Genomic DNA, 25590 nt, shown 5'->3' with positions numbered 1-25590 from the left:
TGAAATAGGATCTTGCTTCCTGCCTTGGCTGCACTCCTGGACCATGGTCCACCTATTTTAGGCATCCCTTAGAAGTTGGAATGACAGTGCAGCACACCATCCCACCCAGCATCTTTCTACTATTAAGATGGAGTCTTAATAATAGAGTGGGCAAATTCACTCTTCCATGAGATTCTCCTGATCTCAGCCTCTCAGGTAGCTAAGATTACAGGTGTGAGCCATCAGCACCGGCTAATATCTCTTACTACTTCTTTCTTCTCCAGCTCAGCCCCATCCTCTTAAGTGAGATGATAATAACTAATTTGATCAAGGAGTAAAGAACACAAATAAGTCCAAAAAGAAAAACAAAGCAGGCAGCTATAGTTCAAACAGCAATATTTAGTTATACAACACATAAAGTCTAGCAACATTTACATGGCCAGTTTGAAGTTTCTGTTGCTTTGTTTTCCATTGGGGAATTTCACCAGAATGTCACCAAAAGCTTGGCTGGGGACTGGTCATTTTCAGAAATGGGTCGTTCTTGCCTCCCCTAGGCTTGGGCCTCTTGTTCCATGAAGACTTGGTTGTAGACAAAATGAACCATGTGTTCACCAGCCTCTGAAGCAAGTTGTGTCAAGGTGGAGTTGTGGGGGAGGGGGGAGCAGTTTGGGCAAGGGTTCTAAAAAGACAGTGTAGGCAGTGGCAGCCAACATTCACAAACATTCATGCATCTGATGGGGGGGGGGGCTTTGCCCTCCATGGGTATTTTCCATTAGCCAACAGTGACCACCTGTGGCCAGGCTAACGGAGGAGGTGGGGGAGGGGGAGGGAAATTATAGTAGTAAGGAAAATGATAAAGATCCTCTTACTGCTAAATGTATGTGGGTGCTATTTTTCTTTCTTTGTATTTTTGTGAATTTCTGCCATTTCATAGGTCTAGTTCCTCCTTTTTTTTTTTAGTTTGCGAAATAAGGAAGTCAACTTCAGCAATCTCTCTTTGGGCAACCCCACTCTAAGTGTTCACACTATGTGGTGAGGAGGGTGTGTTCCCTCACACTGGGTTAGCCCCTGCTCCCCAGCAGCTGGAGTAATCCATCCTGATAGGCAATGAAGGCAAGCCCTCATCCCACATGGGGTGCATACAGCTGATCTCAACGAGGCTGATAAACATGAAAGTTGCTGACTTTAAGTTGCCTTTAAGGAAGCCAAGAGTAGCTCATGCAGATGAATGAATAGCAGCCATGCTGTCCCTATGCCCGCCCCAGGGGAGCCCGTTACAAGTAGCTGGTTTGGGTTTGCAAAGGCAGAAGCAGCTCCGGGTGAGTTCATTCTCCCTACAGATGACCTGGGACCAGCAGACAGAGACGATGGAGCAGGGCAGTGCAGGCAGGCGGGCGAGAGCAAGAACTCCACTCCACTGGGAGGAGGGGGGTGGTTTGGCCAAAGGAGGAAACACCCGTCCAAGAGAGGCAGCTGGCCCCTCCCACCGGACTGAGAGGGGCGGGGACAGAGGTGGGCGGGACAGCACAGCGCTAAAAGGGGCTTGGTCTGCAGCAGTAACAGCTGAGAGAATGGAGGGAGAGGCGGCGCTTGGAAGGGCCTTCATTCAGCAGAGGGGCAGGGGGTGGCTGGCACAGGTGGAAGCACAGTGCCCAGGACGCCTTCTCCCTGCAGGGCGGAGGGGGAGGGGGAGAAAGGTTGAGGGTGCGGCGGCCAGCAGCTGGCAGAAGACCCATAAGACAGCTTCTCCAGGGAGACTGAGGCTAAGGTTTCGGGGTGCCAAGCACCCTTCTCCTAACTCAGCCTCTCCCAGCGCCCACCACCCTCACCCCTTGAGGTTCTCCTTCATGGTCCTACATGCCCAGTCGTACATCCCCAAGACTACTTGCTCTTAGGAGATAAGGAACCCTCGGTGGTTGCAACGTAGCAAGGTGGGAGCCTGCCAGGCGCCAATCCTGGGAGTCACTGTCTGGGTAAAGGAGAGCAGGAGCTGGGTAAATCAGGCTCCAGGAAAAGATTGAGACTACACAATAAGGAGCACCGGTGAGCTGGTCACTTCTCTTCCTCCTTCTTCACTGACCAGCATCGTCAGTGTCTACCTTTTCCCCCTAGCACCTGAACGGTAAGGGACTGGGATTATAAAAGCTGGCATTCAGAGAGGCCCAATTTAGGATGAACTAGGAAGCTAAATTGTTTTCCCAGCCTTACATTTCAGTAATCTTATAGGCCAAAGGAAAAAGGGGGTAACTTATTTGGGTAATACACAGTGGGAGTATTTACATTCATAAATACAGGGATCGTGGGAAAGGCTGAGTGTGTGCTTCCGGTGTCCTGGAAAACATGTGTGGGAGGAAGGGGTAGTAGGGAAAAGCAGTCAGACAGACAGACATGAAGGGAATTCACTTCAGCACAAAAGCAAAAAGGAGGGACATGTGTGCAGCTTAATGAGGGACGAAAAGAGAAAAGGGAAATGTGGTTAAAAATGTGTCTCTGGCCGGGCGCCGGTGGCTCACACCTGTAATCCTAGCTATTCAGGAGGCTGAGATCTGAGGATCACAGTTCAAAGCCAGCCCAGGCAGGAAAGTCCATGAGACTCATCGCCAATAAACCAGTAGCAAACCGGAAGTGGCGCTGTGGCTCAAGCAGTAGAGCACTTGCCTTGAGCTGAAGAGCACAGGGACAGTGCCCAAGCCCAGAGTTCAAGCCCCACGACCGACCAAAAAAAAAAAAGAAAAAAAATGTGTCTCTGGCTGGGCACGGGTGGCTCATGCCTGTTATCCTAGCTACTCAGGAGGCTGAGATCTGAGGATTGTGGTTCAAAGCCAGCCTGAGCAGAAAAGTTCATGGGACTCTTTATCTCCAGAAAACCAGAAGTGGCATTGTGGCTAAAGTGGTAGAGCACTCACCTTGAGCTGAAGAGCTCAGGGACAGCGCCTAGACCCAGAGTTCAAGCCCCATGACCAATTAAAAAAAAAAAAGTGTCTCTGAAGCCAAACCACTAAGAGTAATGCTATACCTCATTTCCAATAGTTTTTCTGGAAACTTATGTCCCCAAAAAACTGTCTCTTAACCTGCACATATGCTTCCTGAACAGGGTACTGGGAACTGGGTAACCCCAGATTCCATCTTGCCTTGGCACACTCCAAGGTCAGGGTCAGTTCTAGCACTCAGCTCCAGAACCTTTCTTACTCTTGTCTACCTCTGTCTTTTCATGAAATCTCAGTTTATCACTGTCCAGTTTGGTTGCAATTTTGGTTCAGGATAGCCGAAAGTCGTGTTTTGGAAATAGACTGGGCATAAATTCTAAATATGGCGACAAATCTTACGTGGGTTAGTCTAAAAGGAAGCGAATGATGGCAGAGACAGGCAGGAAGAAGGAACAGATGAATACATGAATATATGAATGCATAAACAGATGAGGGAAGGAGGGAGAAAGCAGAGGCAGACAACTGGCCCCAGCGCAGAGGCAAGGCAAGCGTGGAAAGCAGCGGTTTGCAGTGGCAACAGGTGGTACGTTGCTTTGGGACAGTGACCTTGACATAGACCAAAGCACTAAGTCCTTCTTCGAGAACGAAGCTCAGGCGGGCTTCTCCGCAGCCGGTGACCTTCCTTTTCATCGCCTCAAGAAAGACCTGACCTCACCCTGGACCAGCCCCACTCACAAGGAAGAATGTCTTGAAGTCACCCTGCACCCCAGCTAGCTCAGCCACCTATCCTTAGAAAATCTTTGTCAGCCCCATTCTGAGTGGGGCTAGAGGTAAGGAGTTGCCTGTGGCGTCCCTGCCCCCATCATTTTCAAATAAAAGCTCCCCTAGAACCTCTGGACTGGGGCAAAGGGCTTTGTTCTGAGGTACAAAGAGAGGAGACAGAGGATGGACAGGCATGGGGGAACCAGACTTACAAGGTAGGGCAATGAAAATACCCCATCCCTAGCACACACACCCACACATGCACGCACACACACACACATGTACAGGCTTTCCTCATATACACACATGCATGCACACACATACAACGTACACAAGACACTCCACAAACAGGCCTGTGGGACAGGGCTGAAAGGAAGGTGGGAGGTGGTATTTGGGGTATGCGTGTGTGTGTGTGTGAAGTGAGGTGTGTGTGATGACACAGAGAAGGAAGGGGTCTCATGGGTTACTGTCGTGGCTTTCCTCTGTGTCCACGCTCACCGGAGGGAGGCCTCCATTGTCATTGAGCCTCTTGGCCCTGTAAGTCTCATAGTGGATGTTGTGTGTCACTTCCTTGAGGTCCTGGAGGTGGGTCCTGGAGGACACGGGTGAGAAGACAGGGGATGCGATTAACGGCAAGCAGAGGAAGAGGTGACTGGCCTGTGAAGCTAGGTCACGCGCGTGGACTGGGCCCCGTATGAGACCCACTCCAGACGGCCAATGATCATCCCATAGCCCCTTCTGCTGGTACTGAGGCAGAAAGCGCCATCAGAGACCTGGAGAATAAACCAAATGCTGGTCCTCACGCCTGTAATCCTAGCTACTCAGGAGGCTGAGATCTGAGGATTCCAGTTCAAAACCAGCCTGGGCAAGAAAGTCCGTGAAACTCTTATCTCCAATAAACCACCAGAAAATCAGAAGTGGTGCTGTGGCTCAAGTGATAAAGTGCTCGCCTTAAGCTAAAGAGCTGAAGGACAGCACTCAGGCCCAGAGTTCAAGCCCCATGACTGACAAAAAAAAAAAAGGCTGAGATCCTCAGAAAAGTCCATGAGACTCTGATTTCCAGAAACCACCAAGAAACTGGAAGTGGAGCTGTGGCTCAAGTGATAGAGCAGCACTAGCTTTGAGAGAAAAAGCTAAGAGAAAGTGCTGCCAAGACCCTGAGTTCAAGCCCCAGTACCAGCACACGAGAGAGGAGAGAGAAGAGAGAGGAGCCGGGCGCTGGTGGCTCACACCTGTAATCCTGTCCACTCAGGAGGCTGAGATCTGAGGATCACAGTTCAAAGCCAGCCTGGGCAGGAAAATCCATGAGACTCTCATCTCTAATAAACTACTCAAAAAAGCCAGAAATTGCACTGTAGCTCAAGTGGTAGAGCACTGGCCTTGAGTAGAAGAAGTTCAGGGTCAGTGTCCAGCCCCAGAGTTCAAGCCACAAGACCCCTCCCCCCAAAAAAAGAGGACAGAGAAGAGAGAGAGGAAGTAGAAGAGAGAGAGGAGAGAGGAGAGAAGAGGAAAGAGGAGCGGAGAAAGAGACCTGGAGTGTCAGAAGTGTGAGCGGATGGTCCCCAACTGAAATCATGAGCCTGCAGTCCAGACAGGGGAGGGAAGATGTCTCACCTGATGACGAAGTCTCGAAGCAGGGCAAACTCACAGTGGCTGAGGTTTTCCACTATGAACGAAACAAGAGAAAACAGGTGGTCATTTCATAATGCTACAACAGGAGGCGGCTTCTGTGTGGACCACAGAGGCGTTTAAAGAGAACAGGGACAGCTTATTGTGTAACCCCTCAGGAACCCCTCAGGAAACTTACTTTTTTTTTTTGGGTCCGGTCGTGGGGCCTGAACTCTGGGCCTGGGCGCTGTCCCTCAGCTCTTCAGCTCAAGGCTAGCGCTCTACCACTGGAGCCACAGCGCCACTTCCGGCTTTTTTCTGTTTTGCTTATGTGGTGCTGAGGAATCGAACCCAGGGCCTCAGGCATGCAAGGCAAGCGCTCTACCACTGAGCCACCTTCCCAGCCCTCAGGAACCTTACTCACGCTTTGGAACACTAGAGTTTGTGCTTTGTGTTGGAGGTGCTTGAACTCAGGGCCTGGTGTACTCACGCGTGTGTGTATGTATGTGTGTGTGTGTATGTGTGTGTGTGTGTGTATGTGTGTGTGTGTGTGTGCGTGTGTGTGTGCACTCTTCCTTCGATTTCTCTGCTCAAAGCTAGTGCTCTACTACTTGAGCCATACCTCCACCTTTTGCTAGATAACTGGAGATAAGAGTCTTTCAGATTTATCTGCCCAGGCTGGTTTTAATCTGTCATCCTTGGATCTCAACCTCCTGAGTAGACAGGATTACAGGTGTGAGCCACTGGCACCCAACTGGTGCAGTAAATGTTATTCATTGAAGAAATACTTAAGCAGCTGAAATGGCATGGTGTTATACTATTGTACACTTGGTGAAACAGTAGTAATAGAAAATGTCCTTTTTATCATTTACAAAAGAGAAAACGAGCTGGGAGCCAGTGGCTCACGCCTGTAATCCTAGCTATTCAGAAGGCTAGATCTGAGGATCGCGGTTCAAAGCCAGCCCAGGCAGGAAACTCCGTGAGACTCTTATCTCCAATAAACCACTAGAAAACCGGAAGTGGTGCTGTGGCTCAAGTGGTAGAGCGCTCACCTTGAGCTGAAGAGTACAATGACAGCGCTCAAGCCCCGAGTTCAAGCCCCAGAACCAACAAAAAACAGAGAGAGAGAGAAAAAAAAAAACCAACAAACATTCAGAGAGTTGAACTTGCCAAGACCTAATGTATAGTTTCTAATCTAAGTGAAAGTAGGATGAAGAGCTGGGTACAGTTGCACCTGCCTGTAATCTCAACTACTCATGAGGCAGAGATAGGAGGATCCGGATCTGAGGCCAGCATGGGTAAAATATTAGACCCTATCTCAAGAAACACGTAGGACATGGTAGTATATTCCTGCAATCAGCCAAAAAAGATCTGGGGATGTGATTCAAGGGGTAGAGTGTTTGTCTAGTAAGCAAGAGGCCTTGAGTGCAAATCTCCATATTGAAGACAGAGACAGAGAGAGAGAATTTAACACAGGGTCATCTTTAAAAAGTCATATGCTACATGGTACATGGAAAATCCAATTCAACATAGATGGAGTACTCACATTTCCTAAACCATTTGCTAAGAATTGTGGGAACAGAAGACAATTAAGACATGTTTCTGTGGTCTTACAAGGGGTACACACATTCTTAGAAATAACTCCATTTCAAGGAAAACAAGGGGGAAAAAATATTATTTTTTAAAATCCCAGGGCACACTGGGTGCTGGAGACTCATGCCTACAATCCTAGCTATTCAAGAGGCTTACACCTAGAAGATAAGAGGTTTAAAGCCAGCCTGAACAGAAAACAAAATTCTGCAAGACACCATCGCCAAGTAACCAGCAAAATGATGGACTGAAGGCATGGCTCAAGTGGTAGAGCTCCAGCCATGAGCAAGAAAGCCAAGCAAGAGTGTGAGGGGGGCTGGGAAGGTGGCTCAGTGGTAGAGCACTTGCCTTGCATGCTTGAGGCCCTGGGTTCGATTCCTCAGCAGCACATAAGCAGGGAAAAAAAAAGCCGGAAGTGGCGCTGTGGCTCAAGTGGTAGAGTGCTAGCCTTGAGCTGAAGAGCTGAGGGACAGCACCCAGGCCCAGAGTTCAGGCCCCACGACCAGACACCCCCCCCCCCCAAAAAAAAAAAAAAAAGAGTGTGAGGCCCCATGGGTTCCAGCCCCAGTACTGGCACAAATATAAAGTTCCTTCCAGGCAGAGTCTGGCTGGCATGAATTATGTACTGTGCATCCCAGGACAGGACCTTGACCTGCTGATGCGTTCTTAATACCTGGTTGCTGAGTACTTGATCAGCAGCCAGTTCTTCCGTAAGCTGCAATGGATTATTACCTTCGATGATCCCCCAGGGAGTTTTTCTGCCAAGGACCCTCTTGCCATTCACCTGGTACTCCTTGTCACTTCCCACCACAGCGAAAGGCATGCTCTCCTGCTGAATGGGGACAGAAACAAACCAGACACACATGTGCAGTCATCTTCCTTTGACCTGATCATCCAAGAGCAGGACAGTAAATGGTGCCAGAAATCTCACCTTGACCTATACCTATATGCAGTGACAGAACTGGTGGCAGGGGCCAACCTCTGTTCCTTGAAAGGAGCACTGGAATGGGAGTCAGGATTCTTGGATACAATCCTGATCACTGCCTGGCTGGTTAACTTCACTGAGTCAGCTTTCCTTCAAACTATCGTTTGGTTTTTGGTTGTGTGTTGGTTCTAGGGCTTACACTCAAGGCCTGGGCACACTTCTTTGGCTTTTATGGTCAAGGCTGGTGCTCTAACATTTGAGCCACAGCTCCATTTCTGGATTTTTTGGTAGTTAAGTGAGATAGTCTCATGAGGAAGTAGCACTGTGGCTCAAAGTGGTAGTGCACTAGCCTTAAGCAAAAGGGCTTAGAGACAGTGCTCAGGCCCTGAGTTCAAGCCCCAGGACTGGCAAAAAAAAAAAAAAAAAGAACTGTATGGGAGCATTATTGTGTGTGGTCCTTCATTCAAGGCACACCAGTGAACTGTGCAAGCTGAGTGCGCATGTGCGTAGAATGCTCTCTGACAGTGAAGCCAAGTATTTCAGAAACACTTTATAAAAGTGATCTGTGCCAGATGAACGGATCCAAAAATTGTGGTATCTATACACAATGGAATATTATGCAGCCATTAGAAAGGACAAAATAATGGCATTTGCAGGGAAATGGATGGAGCTAGAAGAAATCATGTTGAGCGAGGTAAGCCAAGAGCAAAGAGACAAATGGCACATGGTCTCCCTGATAAGTGGATGTTAAATCCAAAACATAAGTTGATATGACAAAATTAACAAGACTTTAGAAACAAAGGACTTCCACTCATCTGGTCAAATCACTACTAAATAACCCCATGCTGCTGATCACATATATGGTATATATGTGCACACTGGAGGGAAACCAGGAGGATGACACAGAACTAGAGGGAATCAGGGAAAAACATATAACAGTGAGACCCATCAGCTGCACTGGACATTGATCAAAATGAACTAAGCAACTCAATGGCAGCCATGGGAGGGAGGGAACAAGTGGGAAAGAGGGAACAGCTGATGCTATGCAAAACAAAGGAAATGTACATATCACCCGATGTGGAAGAAATAACTGTACTGCAAAGCTCATAGAACTCATACATGTTATAGACCACGACAGATAATTTGCCCCATGAAAGTTAGAATGTGTTTGTGACTTTAACTAAGCATCACTATCCCACAATATTGTGAAATTTGAGAGATTATGTAATCATTTAATCTCAATAAAGAATTTGAAAAAAAAAAAAAAAAGGGACCTGTGCTAAGCATCAATGGCGCATGACTGTAATCCTAGCTACTCAGAGGATGAGATCTGAGGACCCTGGTTTGAGCTAGCCGGGCAGAAAAGTCCATAAGACTCGTTACATATTAACCACCAAAAAGCCAGAAGTGGAGCTGTAGCTCAAGTGATAAAGCTCTACCCTTAAGTAAAAAAAGTTCAAGGACAGTGCCGAGGCCCTGAGTTCAAGCTCCAGGACTAGAAACACACACTAGAAACACACACACACACACACACCAACACACACACTCCCCAAATTACATTTGCTAAGATGAGCTATCCCTCCTTGCCCCACATTTTATGAGGGAGAAACTGAGGCACAGTCTCACTAGTGCAGACTCCAATGGCCCCAGCCCAGTGCTTTCCCTGCTTGGGGTCCTATCAGCCCCATACTGTAGTGGGGTGTGGAGACAGGCAGAAATGTAGGCTTTCCTGTGCAGGAAGCTGCTCTGTGTTAGTTCTATCCAGGTCCATTCCTCCCCCTCTCCTTTTTCCTCCCCTCCTCCCCCTCCTGCTCCTCCTCCTTCTCCCTCTCCTCCTCACCCCAAGCCTGGTCAAGCAAGAATGCCCAGGGGTCTGAAGAGGAAACACAGGTGACACATTCCGGGTACCCAGAAGGACCCCTCCCCCACCATGTGAGGATCAGACCCCCCCAGGTACTCACCCTGATTTTGTCATTCTCTGTCTTGTCCTCTAAATCCTCATCAAATTCCTTTTGGGGGTAAAATTCGATGCCATTTACTTCCAGCTCCTTGCGAACCTAGAGATGAGGAGGAGAAGGTAGTCAGATGTCATAATGGAAAGCTGGGTGTGTTTGTGTGTGCACGTGTGTGTGTGTGTGTGTGTGTGTGTGTGCATGTGCGTGCATACCCTGAAGTCAGAGAGATTAACCCACAGCAATCTATGAACCCTGAGGTCCCAGGCAGCAGGAAGATGCTGAGCAATGCAAGTCCACGCCACCATTACCACAGCCCAGCCTGAGAGGAGAGTCTCGAGGCAGGCTCAGACCCCTAGGCCTTGGGGAAGCCGCACAGCTGAGTCCAGATACCAGTGGGCAGTGCCCAGGGACTGCAGAGGCTTGATGGCTCAAAGCCTCTTCCTTTGCCCCTTTCAAGGTCAAGGTCAAGGTCACCATCTAAGGCCTCTTCTGAGGGACTCCTTTGTTTCATTGTTGGAGACACGGTCTCATTTGCTATGTATCCCAGGCTGGCCTTAAACTTGAAATCCTCCTGCTATTGTCTCCCAAGGGTTGGGATTACAGATACAGACATGCCAGCTTTGATTTCATTTTATTTTATTTGGTGCTGGTACTGGGGCATTGAACTCAGGGCCTGGACATTGTCCCCAAACTTTTTTTTTTTTGGCGGTCATGGGGCTTGAACTCTGGGCCTGGGTGCTGTCCCTCAGCTCTTCAGCTCAAGGTGAACGCTCTACCACTTGAGCCACAGCACCACTTCAAGTTTTCTGGTGGTTCATTGGAGATAAGAGTCTTACAGACTTTCCTGTCCCGGCTGGCTTTGAGCCATGATCCTCAGATCTCAGCCTCCTGAGTAGCTAGGATTACAGGTGTGAGCCACCAGCACCTGGCTCTAATTGTGCTTCTTAAAGGTAGCAAACTGTCTTTACACTTCTTTCCTATCCAATCTCTCCCCTTCCCCAGGGTGTCCAGCTCTGGACTGAGCTAGCCAATACCAGTGAGGACACTGATGAGGACTGAAGAGCAATTAACTGACCAACTAGTCTAGTTTTTCCAGTAACGTTAAATATGGCTCCATGAGCCAGGCACCGGCAGCTCACACCTGTGATCCTAACTACTCAGGAGCTGAGATCTGACGATCACAGTTCAAAGCCAGCCTGGGCAGGAAACTCTGTGAGACTCTTATCTCCAATAAACCATTAGAAAAACAGAGTGGTGCTGTGGCTCAAGCGGTAGAGCGCCTGCCTTGAGCTGAAAAACACAGCAACAGCGCCCAGGCCCAGAGTTCAAGTCCCACGCCCGACCAAAAAAAAAAAAAAATTATTTATATATACATATATACATATATATGGCTCCATGATAGAGTGCTTGCCTAGTTCATGAGGCCCTGGGTTTGATTCCTTGGTACTACATGAACAAGAATAAGGTCATTAAATACATCATCTAAAAAAAAAGTGAGCACTCAGGTTCACAGTAATTCGTGTACCCTGTGATCTTTGTGCCCAGGTACAAAGGATAGGAAGAGGGCAGTCTGGAGCAGAGCCACTTTTGACCTTTGGTCCCCGGGAATCACCAACCCTACTGGGGGAAGGTCAGAGGTGGAAGGGAAGGAGGAAGATGACAGCTACAGAATGGCTTGGACCCAGAGGAAGGGAAAGAAGGGCCTGGGGAGGAAGAAGAGGAAGAGGAGGAGGGAGGGGCCTTCTCACCCTCTGCTTGAATTCAGACTTCTCCTCCGGCGTCATGGTGTCGGCCTTGGCGATGACCGGGATGATGTTCACCACCTTGCTGAGGTGTTTCATGAACTCGAGGTCCAGGGGTCGCAAGCTGGGGCAGGGAAGGCGGGAGCGTCAGAGCCTGCCGGGCCTGCCGGGCCTGCGGGGGCCCTCTGCCTCATGGCCACGCTCAGCCTGCCTTTCCACCAGACGCCACCCTACCTCTTCAGAACACGCCTTTTCTTTTGTTTGTTTGTTTGTTTTTGTGCCAGCAGTGGGACTTGAACTCAGAGAACTCGGGACCTGAGTGCTCACTGTCCATGAGCTTTTTCACTCAAGGCTGGCGTTCTACTACTTGAGCCACAGCTCCATTCAGGCTTTTCTGGGGGATTCATCTCAAATTGGAGATAAGAGTGTCATGGATTTTTTTTTTCTGCCTAGCTGGGCTTCAAACCACAGTCTTCAGATCTCAGCCTCCTGAAAAGCTAGGATTATAGGCGTGAGCCACCAGCTCTAAGGACTTTCCATCCCCCAGTCTGAAGGCCCAGTTTGTTGGATTACTAAGTGAAGTTGTCTCCCACCATAGGAAAGGTGAAAGAAGAATAAAACCTATACTCTCTTGAGATCCAGGACTGGCCCAGAGTTCTTCTGTCCTACCTCTTCTCCCTCCCTGCTGGACACCAGCTGCATGCTGAATTCCTCCATCCGCTTACAAACTGAGCTTCAGTCACAAGATGTAAGGAAGGTCACTTAAAATAGCATTGGAAGCTAGGTGCCAGTGGCTCATACCTGCAATCCTAGCTTCTCAGGAGGCTGAGAGCTGAGGATAATGGTTCAGAGCCAGCCCTAGCAGGAAAGTCTATGAGATTCTTATCTCCCATTAACCATCAGAAAACCAGAAGTGGTGCTGTGACTTTAAGTGATAGAGCACTAACCTTGAGCAGAAGATCTCAAGGACAGCACCCAGGCCTTGAGTTCAAGCCCCAGGATCAGTGCAAAAAAATAAAAACTTAGGGGCTGGGAAGGTGGCTCAGTGGTAGAGCGCTTGCCTTGCATGCCTGAGGCTCTGGGTTCGATTCCTCAGCACCACATAAGCAAAAAGAAAAAAGCTGGAAGTGGCGCTGTGGCTCAAGTAGTACAGCGCTAGCCTTGAGCTGAAGAGCTAGGGACAGCACCCAGACCCAGAGTTCAGGCCCCACGACCGGACCCCCCCAAAAAAAATTATATAGCGAGAGAGATAGAGAGATAGATATAGATATAGCATTGGATTCTCTGACTTCTACCTTTTCCTATTGTCTGTCATAGAGCCCACCTGCTACTCAGCCTGAGTTTCCAGCACATTCTGCCAGGGTCAGCTTTCATCTCTAGACACCTATAGCTCCTCCTGCTGGGCTGGCGACCTTCTAGTTACTGGTGGCAGGGTCCCCTAGCCTACCAAGATACCAGCCCCCCCTCTGTTACCCCTCTTACTGCTCCCAGGCCCTGAGCCTTTTGAATAAATGAATATCCATGGCTTACCTACACCAACTTTTCTCAGCTGGTTCAGCCAGCCTATGCTGGGACACTAGTAGGTAATATAGGAGCTGACGCCAGGCAGTTTTTACCATCCCACCAAGCAAACCTGACATTCTTGTGAAAATCCTGGGGAATCACAAGGTCACGGGGGTCATGACTATATTCTGGCCCCTGGCTGAGAGTGACCCTTGATCATCCAATCCAGCATAGGCCTGGATGACACACCCCGGAGCCAGGCACAGTGCGGGAGGGGCTGATACGTACGAGTGTCCTGTGGGCGAGATGAAGTAGAGGCAGCAGTGGATTCGAGTGTCAGGGATGCGTTTCTTCCTGGCGATATTCACCTCCTCCTTCAGGAACTTCTCATACTGCTCGTTGATGTACTTCTCGATGGGCTCCCAGCTGATAGGGCAGAAATAAAACGTCTTAGAGGGATCCAAGCCAAGGAGCAGCTCTTTAGACAATCCCTTTCCTCCAGCTCAGGTCCTTGGCCAGGCTAGGACACCTGCTGGCTGATTCTCCCTTAGTCCCTTCCCTCCTCGATGGATGGCTCTCCATGGATGGTTGGGTTGGTAAGGGCAAAATTTCCCCAGGAGACCCAGGCCCTGCCCAGGCTCCAGGGACCTGCAGAGAATGGCAAAGGTGAGGGAGGCACCAGGTTCCTATCTTCCTGGCAGAGTGTTTAGGGCTGAAATCTCAGTGGCAGATATACCAGTTCTCATTGTTGATCTGGTCTCCAAAGCCCGGAGTGTCAATGACCGTCAGCTTCATTTTGACACCACCTTCCTCAATCACTGGGGGACAAACAGAAAGGGTGTCAGACAGGTCAGATCAGTTCTACAGCTGGTCCCAATGTCCTGCAGCCCCTGGCCAGGGGACACTTAGGGACTTTTCTGATTGGAAAAGTCAAGTTATTGTTTTTGTGTTGGTTAGCTGTGGGGCTTGAATTCTGGGCCTAGGCACTGTCCCTCAGCTCTTCACCTCAAGGCTACTGCTCTACCACTTGAGCCACAGGGCTACTTCCGGTTTTCTGGAAATAAGTGTCTCACAGACTTTCCTGCCCGGGCTGACTTTGAACCACGATCCTCAGATCTCAGCCTTCTAAGTAGCTAGGATTATAGGTGTGAGCCACTGGTGCCCAAGCCAGAAAAGTCAAGTTTCATGGTCTTCCCTGACTCAGTGGCTTTGCTCACGCTGTCCTCCTCCCCCCTACACACACATACACACACACAGGTAGAGAGCCCTCCCTACTTCCTTCTATTATACTACCTCTGTCTAAATCCTATCTGGCCCTTACCACCCAGCCAACTCAAGACCTACTTCTTCCTGTGCTAGGCCCACCCATCTTTCTTGAACTAGCAGGCTGAGGGTCTTGCTACATTAGGGTTTGGGCTTAATTCCACTCTGCCTTGAAGTTGTTTGTTGCATGTCTTTTCCCCCAAGAGACCCTGTTCCAGCTGGGCACCAGTGGCTCATGCCTGTGATCCTAGCTACTCAGGAGACTGAAGTCAGAGGATTGTGGTTCAAAGTCAGTCCAGGCAGGAAAGGTCACAAGACTCTTTTCTCCAGTGAACCACCAAAAAGCTGGAAGTAGAGCTGTGGCTCAAGTAGTAGAGCACCCAGCCTTGAGGGAAGCTTCAGTACCATCCCTCTCTCTCTCTCTCCCTCTCTCTCTCTCTCTCCCTCACACACACACACACACACACACACACACACACCAGCATGCCCCTTGTTGGCACAAGCCGGGGCCCCCACCTCCTCCTCACCATGCCCGATAGCTTTGATCTCCACCGTCTTGGGGATCTTCTCCTCCCGGTTCCAGCTGGAGGCCTTCCGGCTCACCTGGCACTTGAAGAGCGTGTTGACCAGCGTTGACTTGCCCAGCCCACTCTGGCCTGCAGTAAGGCAGAGGAGGAAGATGGGGACCACACCCACCCTGGAAGTGCCCCACTCTCCCTCCGGCCTGCGGCGTCCCTCAGTCCCTCTGGCTCGAGCCAGCCCAGCCTTGGCCCGGCCATAGGCAGCAGATGGAAACAGCTTCCGCCTTCCTGGCGAGGATCTCACCATTCTGACTTCTCTCCTTCCTTGGGAGAGGGAACAGCTTCTCTGTCTGTCTGACAAGTTTGGGGTTTTTTGGTTTGTTTTCCTTGACGTAAGGTTTTGTCTCGTGGGGTATTTTTTTGGCAATAATAGAGTCTGAACTCAGGACACTGCCCTCGATAGGCAAGCACTTCGTTACTTCAGCCACGCGCCCAGCCCTCTTTTTGCTTTATTTTTCAGATAAAGTCTCACATTTTGCTCACAACCAGCCTCCTCCTACCTACGATCCTTCTACCTATGACTCCCAGTAGCTTGGATTGCAGGCATGCAGCACTACGTTCTGTTTGTTGGTCGAGATGGGTTCTTGCTACCTTTTTTCCCTGGGCTGGCTTTGAACTTCAAGCATTCCAATATCTACTTCCCAAGTGGCTGGGATTACAGGCATGAGCCACCACACCAAGCCATCCATCTTTAATCAGACTAAAGTATTCTGACACTGCCTGAGCACTTTCACATCTGTTAGCAAAATCTATCTTTATATCGGCCCTGTAAGTCCCACAGCAGAGCTATCTTTATCCCCAGTTGAGATGGCCCTGGAGCGATGAATCCTCTTCCAACATAACATGCATAGTCCCAGCAAGTCCAGGGACCCGAATCTCAAGGACCACTCTTTATTCTAATACAGTGGTTTGTCAATTGTGCCCCCAGAAGACCAGAGTGCTGCTAAAAGTCTGTGGCACAGTGGGTACCATGAGAAGGGCAAGCAGGACCACAGCGCCCGCCTCTGCGTCCTCCAACCACGCCAAGTCTGTGACCGAGCACTTTTCAAGGAGCAGTTCCACAGCTAGCATGCACTTGAGAACTGTGCATCCCAGCAGAGCCTCTCAAACTAGCACACCCACGCATCACACCAGAAAGCCTTGCAAGGAACAAGAGCCCTGGCACCGCCAGATTCTATAGAAAACATCCCTCCCCAGTCCTACGGCCTAGCAACTGCAGTTTAACTGGAATTTCAGAGGACTCAGATAGACAGCAAACCCAAGAGGTGCTGGTCTATTAGGAAAAAAACAAAAAACAAAACAAAAAAGACCAGGTAGAAAGAAAGGCAAGCACCCAGGTTCTATCCAGCTGTGGTCCTGTGCCTGACTGCCCTTGACCAGCTGTTCTCATCCCCGGGTCTGAAATTCCTTTACAGATAGGAATGTGAAGAGGGAAGAAATGGCCAGAGGCCAGGATGGTAAACAAGGTGCATTTCTCATTCCTCCTGATGAGCTGATGAGGCCACTTGGATGATTGTTAAAATGGCTTTGTCTGCACTCATTACTGAACACAGCCACGTGACCAGCATTGTCTGCCACTAGCACCCAGAGAAGTGGCCGCGTATCTTCTTCTACAGGCTGAGCGTCTCTAATCTGAAAGTGAGAAATCTGAAATGTCCCAAAATTGGAAAATTTCTTGCATACTGACATGACTTGGGAACTGTTAAGATTTCAGAGTAGGAATCAGCCAGGAATGGCCATGGAAACATTCCAAAATACAAAGAAAAAAAAGCCGGGCGCTGGTGGCTCACGCCTGTAATCCTAGCTACTCAGGAGGCTGAGATCTGAGGATCGCGGTTCAAAGCCAGCCCGGGCAGGAGAGATCGTGAGACTCCTATCTCCAATAAACCACCAGAAAACCGGAAGTGGCGCTGTAGCTCAAGTGGTAGAGCGCTCGCCTTGAGCTGAAGAGCTGAGGGACAGCGCCCAGGCCCAGAGTTCAAGCCCCACGACCGACAAAAAAAAAAAAAAAAACAAAGAAAAAAAAAAGGAGAGTTGGGAAGGTGGCTCAGTGGTAGAGCGCTTGCCTTGCAAGCATGAGGCCCTGGGTTCGATTCTTCAGCACCACATAAGCAGAAAAGGCCAGAAGTGGTGCTGTGGCTCAAGAGGTAGAGCGCTAGCCTTGAGCTGAAGAGCTGAGGCACAGTGTCCAGGCCCAGAGTTCAGGCCCCACAACCAGAAAAAAAAAAAAAAATCAGAATACTTCTAATCCCAAGTATTTTGGATAAGAGATAGATACATAGCCTGTATTTGCCACTCTTGGCCTAGAATGTTTAATAAGGTCTTTTGTCCATCAAGTATATTGATATAACTATAGCTATAGATATAAAGATATATATTTATATATAGTGATGCTTTGATTATCAAAGTTCTTGGAATTAAGCCTATAATTACAGTTACTCAAAAGGCTGAGATCTGGGGATCACAGTTCAAAGTGAACCCAAGCAGGAGAATCCATGAAACTCTTATCTTCAGTTAACCACAAAACGCTGAACCTGGAAGTATGGCTCAAGTGGTAGAGTGCCAGCCAAACTAGAGGTACCAGCACAAACAACAACAACAACAAAACAATGATAATAACAATATAGCAAACTAAATTCACAGGATTTATATTCATGTACAAAATTGCAGACATAGGGCTGGGAAGATGGCTCAGTGGTAGAGTGCTTGCCTTGCATGCCTGAGGCCCTGGGTTCGATTCCTCAGCACCACATAAGCAAAAAGAAAAAAGCCGGAGGTGGTGCTGTGGCTCAAGTGGTAGAGCGCTAGCCTTGAGCTGAAGAGCTGAGGGACAGCGCCCAGGCCCAGAGTTCAGGCTCCACGACCAGACCCCCCCCCAAAAAAAAAAATTACAGACATATACTAATGAGAGATGCTCCCTGAGAAGAATTGCAAGCAAGGAAGAAATATAAAGAAAGAGAAAGAACTACAACCAGATGGGGTGGCTCATGCCTATAATCCTAGCTATTCAGAAACTTGAGCTCTAAGGACTATGGTTTGAAGCCAGCTTCAGGCAGGAAAGTCCATGAGATTCCTATCCCCAATGAACCAGCAAAAAAAAAATGAACCAGAGCTATGGCTCAAGTGGTAGAAAGCCAGCCTTGAGCAAAAGCGCTCAGGGACAGTGCCTGGGCCTTGAGTTCAAGCCCCACAATGAAAACAAAAACTGAGATTGTATCTTTTTTGGGGGGAGAGGGAACAGTACTGAGATTTGAACTCAGGGTTTGTGCTTGCTAGGCTGGCATTCTACTCCTGTGCCATACCTCCACCCCTGTTTTTCACTGGCTATAAGAATAGGGTTTCAGTACCAAGCCAGCATTAAGCATTCTTGATTGCCAAATGCTGCCCTAGAATGGATGTGTTCAAGGCGTTGTTCAGTGTGAGGGAGACCTAAATATAAATAGCCAGTTACAATATGTTAAGAGTACACGCCATAAAGAGATAACCACAGGGCACTGTAACAGAACGGCAAAGGGAATCTCTCTGACATCAAGGAAGACAAGGAGGAAGCAACATGAAGCAGAGACCTAAAGGCTGACTTCCTATGAACCAAGCATGGTGACACATGCCTAAATGCCACCACTTACATGTTTGAAGCAGGAGGGTTCCATGTCCCAGGCCAATCTATGTGGGCTACATAATACAACCCTGTCTCAACACAGGGTATGTATCTCAACTCACAGGTCGGGTATGGTGAGTCACACCTGTAATTCCAGCTCAGGAGGTAGAGGCCAGAGCAAGCCTGGACAAAGTTAGGAAGCCCCTATCTCAAAAGCAAAGCAAAAACAAAAGAGCTAGGGTCGGGGTGGCATGTGAGAGGCCCTGGGTTCAATCTCCAGTACCATACACACACAAAAAAAAAGACAACAGGGCTGGAAAGATGGCTCAGTGGTAGAGTGCTTGCCTTGCATGCATAAGGACCTGGGTTCGATTCCTCAGCACCACATAAGCAAAAAGAAAAAAGCCGGAAGTGGCGCTGTGGCTCAAGTGGTAGAGCGCTAGCCTTGAGCTGAAGAGCTGAAGGACAGCGCCCAGGCCCAGAGTTCAGACCCACGACCAGACCCAAAAAAAAAAAAAAAAAAAAGAATATTGAGTTTGGCACTGGTGGCTCTCACCTGTAATCCTAACTACTCAGGAGGCTGAAATCTGAAGATCATGGTTTGTCAAAGCCAGCCCAAGTAGAAAAATCCCTTCCCTAATACCCAGAGAGGACCAAATCCCTGGAAAATTTCTTAAAGCTTTAAAATACCACAGAAGATCAGAACTACCAAGCACCAGTGGCTCACACCTGTAATCCTAACTAATCAAGAGGCTGAGATCTGAGGATCATTGTTCAAAGCCAGCCTGAGCAGGAAAGTCTGTGAGTCTCTTACCTCCAATTAACTACCAAAAGCTGTTAAGTAGAGCTGGGCCTCAAGTGGTAGAGCATCAGCCTTGAGCAAAAAAAAAAAAATGCTAAGCAAAAGCGTCAGGGCTTTGAGTTCAAGCCTCAGTACTGGGATGTATGCGTGCACGCGCGCGCGCACACACACACACGCGCTCTCACACACAGTACTAAAGCATTACAAAAGATCAGGAAGAAGACTGGGGTGGGGAGGGGTACTTCACGTGATAGAGCACTTGCCTAGCTAGGGCAAGGTTCTGAGTTCAATCTGTATCAATTACCAAAACAAGAAAAAAGAAAAAACTCTGGAAGGGCTGGGGATTCTCCCACACTACCAACCAAAGAGCAGGTGGAGTGCTGAAGAGGCCGCCTGCCTACACACAGCTGGAGGCGGAGTCAGGCTCAGCAGACCACAACCTCCCTCCTAGAATGAGCTCGCCCTAGAGAACCCAGGGCCAAGGCCATCCTGGTGCTGCCGGCCGCAGGTGCTCAGTGACCCCTTGCCCTCCATACCAACAACCATGATGTTGAAGTCAAAGCCGGTCTTCATGGTCTTCTTGCGCATCTGCTCGATGATGGTGTCGATGCCTATGTAGCCCAGGAGGTTGGAGTTGATGCTGACGGGTTTCATGGGCACTGCCGGCTTAGGCCTGGGCTCAGGCACCAGCTCTGACATGGCTGCGTCCGTCCTGGTCTCTGGGAGCCCTGCAAAGTCATGGGGCGGAGAAACAGAAGGGGAGAGGAAGGAACCAAGGTCACATGAAAAGGGTAATATTTTTCTTTTTTTTTCTTTGCTTTTCTTCCCTTTTTTGGTGCCAGTATTAGGACTTGAACTCAAAGCCTCACCCTCTTGTTGGGTTTTTTCACTCAAATCTGGTGCTCTACCACTTGAGCACCTCTACTTCCTGCATTTTGCTGGGTCATTGGAGATCAGAATCTCACAGATGTCTTCCCAGGGCAGGCTTCAGACTAAGATCCTCGGATCTCAGCCTCTTGAGAAGCTAGGATTATACCTGTGAGTCACAGGTGCCTGACTAGTACTTATCTGTTTGAAGAAACAGAGCAGCTAACTTCTGCAGAAAAACCCTCACCCTAGCCTCTCTTGTCCCCCATGTTCCATGAGTTGCAAAATAGAGGAATGAGCCCCGGACACCCTCCTAACCATACATTTGAGTCTGTGGGACCGCTGGTAGGAGATGGGACCAGAATGAGGTCAGTCGATTGCCCAAGGTGGCAACACTCTAAAAATGGTAGGTAGCCGAAGGCAGAGGCTGGAACACAGACTATCCAAGGAAGGGAAGAGACAAAGGTGCCTGTAGGACATGTAGATCACAGGTGTGTTCACACACAGGTGAAATCTATAGTTATCAGGCCACTGTCCACCAGGGTAGGTTTGAGACTAGAGGGACTCCATTTTCCCCATCTACAAAATGGGTACACGGGATGGTATGCTCTGAATAAGAGCTGTCTGTCCCCCACAGGCTCAAATTTTAAAAAGGTTGATCCCTAGCTGGCAGTGCTATTTTCAGAGGTTCTGGAAACTTTAGGAGGTAAGATCCAGCTGAGGAACTAGGTCATTGGGAGGGAGAGGAGAGGAAGGGTCTTTGTGGAAATATCATTCCTGACCTCTTTCTATCACACTCTCTGCTTTCCTCTTCACCAATAAGCAACGGCTAGCTCTGCTCTGCCCTCTCTCAGGTGTTCCCGCAGCTCCAGTGCTCCCAAGTACCTGAGGCCAAGCAACCATGAACCAAACCCTCCCGAACCACAAGCCAAATAAGTCCTTCCTCCCTTAAATTCTGCATGCCAGGTATTTTGTGGCAGCAACAAAAAAAAAAAAGCTTTAGAAGTCAAAAGAGCCTGGCCCTGCTCTGTGCAGCCTTGGGTCCCCCCCTCCCACCCCCCCATGGGGAGCGTCCTGGGTCTAGGTTCACTGCTTGTCTGGATCACCTGGACACACGTGGGGAGAAGAGGCGCCCCAGATGCTCATTTCACACGCTACTGTTGGACTCCGTGCTCTTCTGAGGATGCCTTCTAGCTTTGCCATCGCTCTGCAGATTCTTACCCTTCCTGGGGAGGCCTGATGGAGCCGCAGATGGACAAGGGGGAGAGGGTGGCTCATGCTAGCAATCTGAGCTTCTCATGAGGCTGAGATCTAAGGATCATGGCTCAAAGCCAGCTCAAGCGGGAAAGTCTGTGAGACTCATCTCCAGCTCTTATCTCTAATTAACCAGTTAAACACACACACACACAATAAAAAACAAACAAACCAGAAGTGGAGGTATGGCTCAGTTGAAGAATACCAGCCTTGAATAAAAAAGTTCAGGAACAGGCCGGGCACCAGTTGCTCACACCTGTAATCCTAGCTACTCAGGAGGCTGAGATCTGAGGATGACAGTTCAAAGCCTGGGCAGGAAAAGTCTGTAACACTCTTATCTCCAGTTAACCACCAGAAAACTGGAAGTGGCGCTGTGGGTCACTGTAGTGTGTAGTGCTGTGGTAGCGCACTAGCCTTGAGCTGAAGAGCTGAGGGACAGTGCCAGGGCCAAAGTTCAAACCCCACAACTGACAAAAATAAATAAATAAATAAAGCAAGCAAGCTTGGGGACAATGCCCAGGCCCTGAGTTCAAGCCCCAGGACCAACACCAAAAAAAGAATAAGTAAATAAAGAGGGAGAGGAACAGGAGCGCCTCCCTACACCCTTCTTCAAGCACAGCCAGGTGTCTGCTCTGTGCCCCTTCCCGCACACCCGCTCCTCTCCCGGCGGGAATCTGTTCTTCCCCAAGGTTCCCAGGCACAGCCAAATCTGACCAAGCCTTGGAACTTCCCCAGGGCCTGGCACGGCGTCCTCTTGCTTCCCAGGAAGCTGTTGCCAGCGAGGCGGCTCCGGAGGGCAGCGAGGTTGGCTGGGGCCTGAAGCAGCTGACTCTGGCAGCCTGGCCCTGCTCCCCTACCTGCACAGGCTCAGGCCGCAACCCCCACCCCTGCACTAGATCCCGTGCCCGCTCCCCTGCGCTGCCCACACAGGCCAGGCCTCCCTCTTGCCCTCACACCTCCACAAGCTGAGCCCATTTGGTCTCCAGGCTGTGCTGTGCGTGCATTCACCCCGACGCGCTGTTCTTGCTTCTGTTTTACAGACCTGGAAACGGAGGCTGGTATTTCTCCAGGGGAGGGAGGATTTCAAAGTAGTTTATAAAGCATGTGTCCTCACCATGGCCTGGCCAGCCCTGGCCTGGCACGTGCAGCACCCTAAGAAAACACTCTCAGAAGTGGGGGGCAGAGTGCCAGTCTTGAGCAAAGAAGCCAAGGGAGAGGATGAGGCCTCGAGTTCAAGCCCCATTACCAGCACAGAGGAAGGGAGGAAGGGAGGAAGGGAGGGAGGAAGGGAGGGAGGGAGGGAGGGAGGGAGGGAGGGAGGGAAAAGGAATGTGCTCAGCACTAGCAGCTTATGCCTTTAATCCTAGTACTAAAGAGGTTGAGATTTGAGAATCATGGTTTGAAGCCAAAGCTGGGCAGAAATGTTCCTGAGACTCCTATCTCCAACTAACCACCCAAAAAAGCTGGAAGGGGCTGGGAAGGTGCCTCAGTGGTAGAGCGTTTGCCTTGCATGCCTGAGGCCCTGGGTTCGATTCCTCAGCACCACATAAGCAAAAAGAAAAAAGCCAGAAGTGGCGCTGTGGCTCAAGTGGTAGAGTGCTAGCCTTGAGCTGAAGAGCTGAGGGACAGCGCCCAGGCCCAGAGTTCAGGCCCCATGACCGGACCCCCGCCCAAAAAAAAAAAAAAAAAATGCTGGAAGTGTCACTGCAGCTCCAATGGTAAAGCGACAGCCCTGAGTGAGAAAGATAAGGGACCACACCCAAGCCCTAAGTTCAAGCCTCAGTACTCACACACACACACACACACACACACACTCAGACTCCCAAAAGACAGATCCTGATTATGCAAGGAAACTGAACGTCTAGGGGCTAGCCTAACCCCGCCAAGCCTATGCTTAATGTCAAGGACATTTTTATGCCCAGACAAGGTCATTACCCCCAAGCTCTCCACTGGCTAGTGAGGGTGCCTAACAAGGACACGGAGACCTGGAGGGCACAGAACAAATGCTACTCTGGAGTTGGACTTTGTAGCTCCATCCTCTGCCATACAGCAATATGGTCCCAACAGAACAACTTCGGTAGATCAGCTGACTGAGGCTCGAATTCTAGCTGGATGGCTGCTACAAGACTGATTTCTTCCCAAAAATGTAGGGATAGGAACCTGCCTTTTGGGTAACTGTGAAGGTTATTCAAAACCATGAATATAAATTACCTGGCACTGCCAGGCACTGGTGGCTCACACCTGTAATCCTAGCCACTCAGGAAGCTGAGATCTGAGGATCGTGGTTCAAAACCAGCCCAAGCAGAAAAAAGTCCATGAGACTCTTATCTCCAATTAACCAACAAAAAGCCAGAAGTAGAAGCGTGGCTCAAGTGGTAGACTGCTAGCCTTGAGGGAAAAAGCCAAGTGAGAGTTTGAGGCCCTAAATTCAAGTCCAAGTATTGGCACGCATGTGTGTACACACACACACACACACACACACACACACACACTCCTCACTGGACACTATGTTGATAATGAACTATACAGCTTATGGGTGGAAACAGGAAAGAAAAACTGGGGGTGACATTGTCCATAAAGAAATGTACTCTTTATCTGATCCATGTAACTGTAACCCCTTTGTATATCACCTTTACAATAACAATTTTTTAATGTTTAAATTACCTGGCACTGAGTATTGGCTGGTTTCATCTCTAGGCCCCCTGTACCTGGCATACTGCAGGCACTAAGCCATGAATAAATGGATGATGAATGAATGAATGAATGCCACACAGCAAGGTGGGGTCACTTCAAACATCTTCCTCTTCCTCAGATGCTGCACCGGGGGCAGAGCAGCTGGCTGACCTGAAGGCCAGCACACAGCTGTAGAGCCCGCCCCAGCCAGGGCAGGTATACTTGCTAAGAAAGGCCTCCTCCCTCTCCTGCAACAGAAATTGGGGGAGGGGGTCCCCAAGGGTGGAGAAGAGCTCAAGGTGGGGGTCGCCGCAGACTGCAGTTCAAATATGCCATCCTGGCTGGATGAGTCCCTGGGGCCTCTGCTAAGCTCCCAGTTCAGGACCCCGGGAGAAGAGAACATTTGTGTGTGCGCCCCCCACCCTGCCCGGAGCCCCCTGCCCCATCCCTGGCTCCAGGAAGACAGGGTCTGTCAGTCTGTCTGTCTGACTCAGCTCGGGCGCTATTCTCCTGCCCGCAAATGAATGGCTTTGTCTGTGGCCCACTGACCCCACCCCTCGGTTGGGAAGGTGGCAGTGGGAGGGGGTCTTTCTAGAAGAGCGAGCACCTGCCTCCCTGGCTTAGTGCTGGCCTCCCCCTTTCTTCTCCCTCAAGCTGGAGCAGGGAGGGGTCTTCCCCAGCCCCATCCCAACCCCAGACCCCAACAGTTTTCCACACTCCATCACTACAGGGACAGAGGTCATTCCAGTCCAGCCCAGTTCTGCCCCGGATCGCTCACAGACGTCTTAGTTCTTTCCCTATTTTGCAGGAGCAATGGGCCCTGGGTCACCCCCTTCCCCCGCCCCTAGTCCGGAGGAGGCCAACGGGGCTCCCTGGAGACCACCAGCGGGTGCCCGCCTGGGCCGGCGGCTCGCCTGCACGGGGAAGGGGCCCGTGTGTCAGCACACCGCTCCCGCGTCAGCTGTAGGTGCGCAGGTGCGTGCATGTGTGTGTGCCCATGTCGGTGTGTGCGTGCATGCATGTGTGCGTGCATGCATGTGTGCATGCACGCGTGCGCAAGTCCAGCGCTCCAGCCGGGAGCTTTCTCCGGAGTCTGGCTCCCTCCGCCCGCGGCCGCGCGTCTCCGCCTCTCTCCCCGGCTGTCCCTTTAACCGAGCGGGTCTCCAGGTGTGTGCCGCGCGCGTCCACGCACGTCACGGCGCGTGGGCTCCGGGCGCACCCCTCCCCCGCGGCAGCCGGCCCGGGCCCATCGGGGGGCGCGCGGGCCCAGCCCGCATCCTACCTTTGGACATGAATCCTCCTTTGTCTCCGCTCCCCGGGAGATGCTCAGGGCGCGGGGCTGCCGGGCTGCGCGGGGCGCGGGCTCCCGGGCCGAGCCGCCCCACAGCCGGGCCGAGCCCCTCGGCGCTCTCCGCCCACTCCGAGCGCCCGACCCCGCCGCGCCTCCCCGCGCCCCGCGCCCGCCGGCCCGCCGCGACCTCGCCGCCTCCGCTCGCTCGCCGGGCGCTGCGCTGCCCCTGCCCGCGCGCCGCCGCCGCCGCCGCCGCCACCCGCACCACGT

At 50.5% G+C, this 25590-nt stretch overlaps 1 protein-coding gene across 2 annotated transcripts; it reads right to left on the bottom strand.

Annotated features, from left to right (window-relative positions):
• Positions 1-358: 358 nt before the first annotated feature.
• Positions 359-25590, bottom strand: Septin3 (septin 3). Of its 2 annotated transcripts, none has more exons than XM_042698011.1 (11): positions 25312-25590; positions 19772-19963; positions 14782-14910; positions 13728-13809; positions 13280-13417; positions 11495-11612; positions 9753-9848; positions 7599-7698; positions 5283-5334; positions 4167-4260; positions 359-1647 (listed from the first exon to the last, which is right to left on the bottom strand). In XM_042698011.1, the coding sequence occupies exons 1-11, from the start codon at positions 25319-25321 to the stop codon at positions 1582-1584; spliced, it is 1077 nt and encodes a 358-aa protein (XP_042553945.1). In that variant the 5' UTR covers positions 25322-25590; the 3' UTR covers positions 359-1581. The 2 variants fall into 2 exon arrangements, with proteins under 2 accessions (XP_042553945.1, XP_042553946.1); XM_042698012.1 differs by having other exon boundaries at positions 7599-7695; positions 25312-25393.

This window comes from Dipodomys spectabilis, unplaced genomic scaffold (genome assembly GCF_019054845.1).
Source record: "Dipodomys spectabilis isolate Male_0828 unplaced genomic scaffold, ASM1905484v1 ptg000230l, whole genome shotgun sequence".
Taxonomy (NCBI): domain Eukaryota; kingdom Metazoa; phylum Chordata; class Mammalia; order Rodentia; family Heteromyidae; genus Dipodomys; species Dipodomys spectabilis.
Note: the sequence above shows the minus strand (reverse complement) of the source record. Positions and strands in the feature narration are given on the sequence as shown.

Excerpts from the sequence above, each read along its gene's own strand:
- Septin3 (XM_042698011.1), bottom strand. Across the intron at positions 13,418-13,727 it reads CAGATCAACAATGAGAACTG|CTGGGAGCCCATCGAGAAGT; the intron begins GTATATCTGCCA and ends CTGCCCTATCAG. Across the intron at positions 7,699-9,752 it reads CAGAGAATGACAAAATCAGG|CAGGAGAGCATGCCTTTCGC; the intron begins GTGAGTACCTGG and ends GTCCCCATTCAG.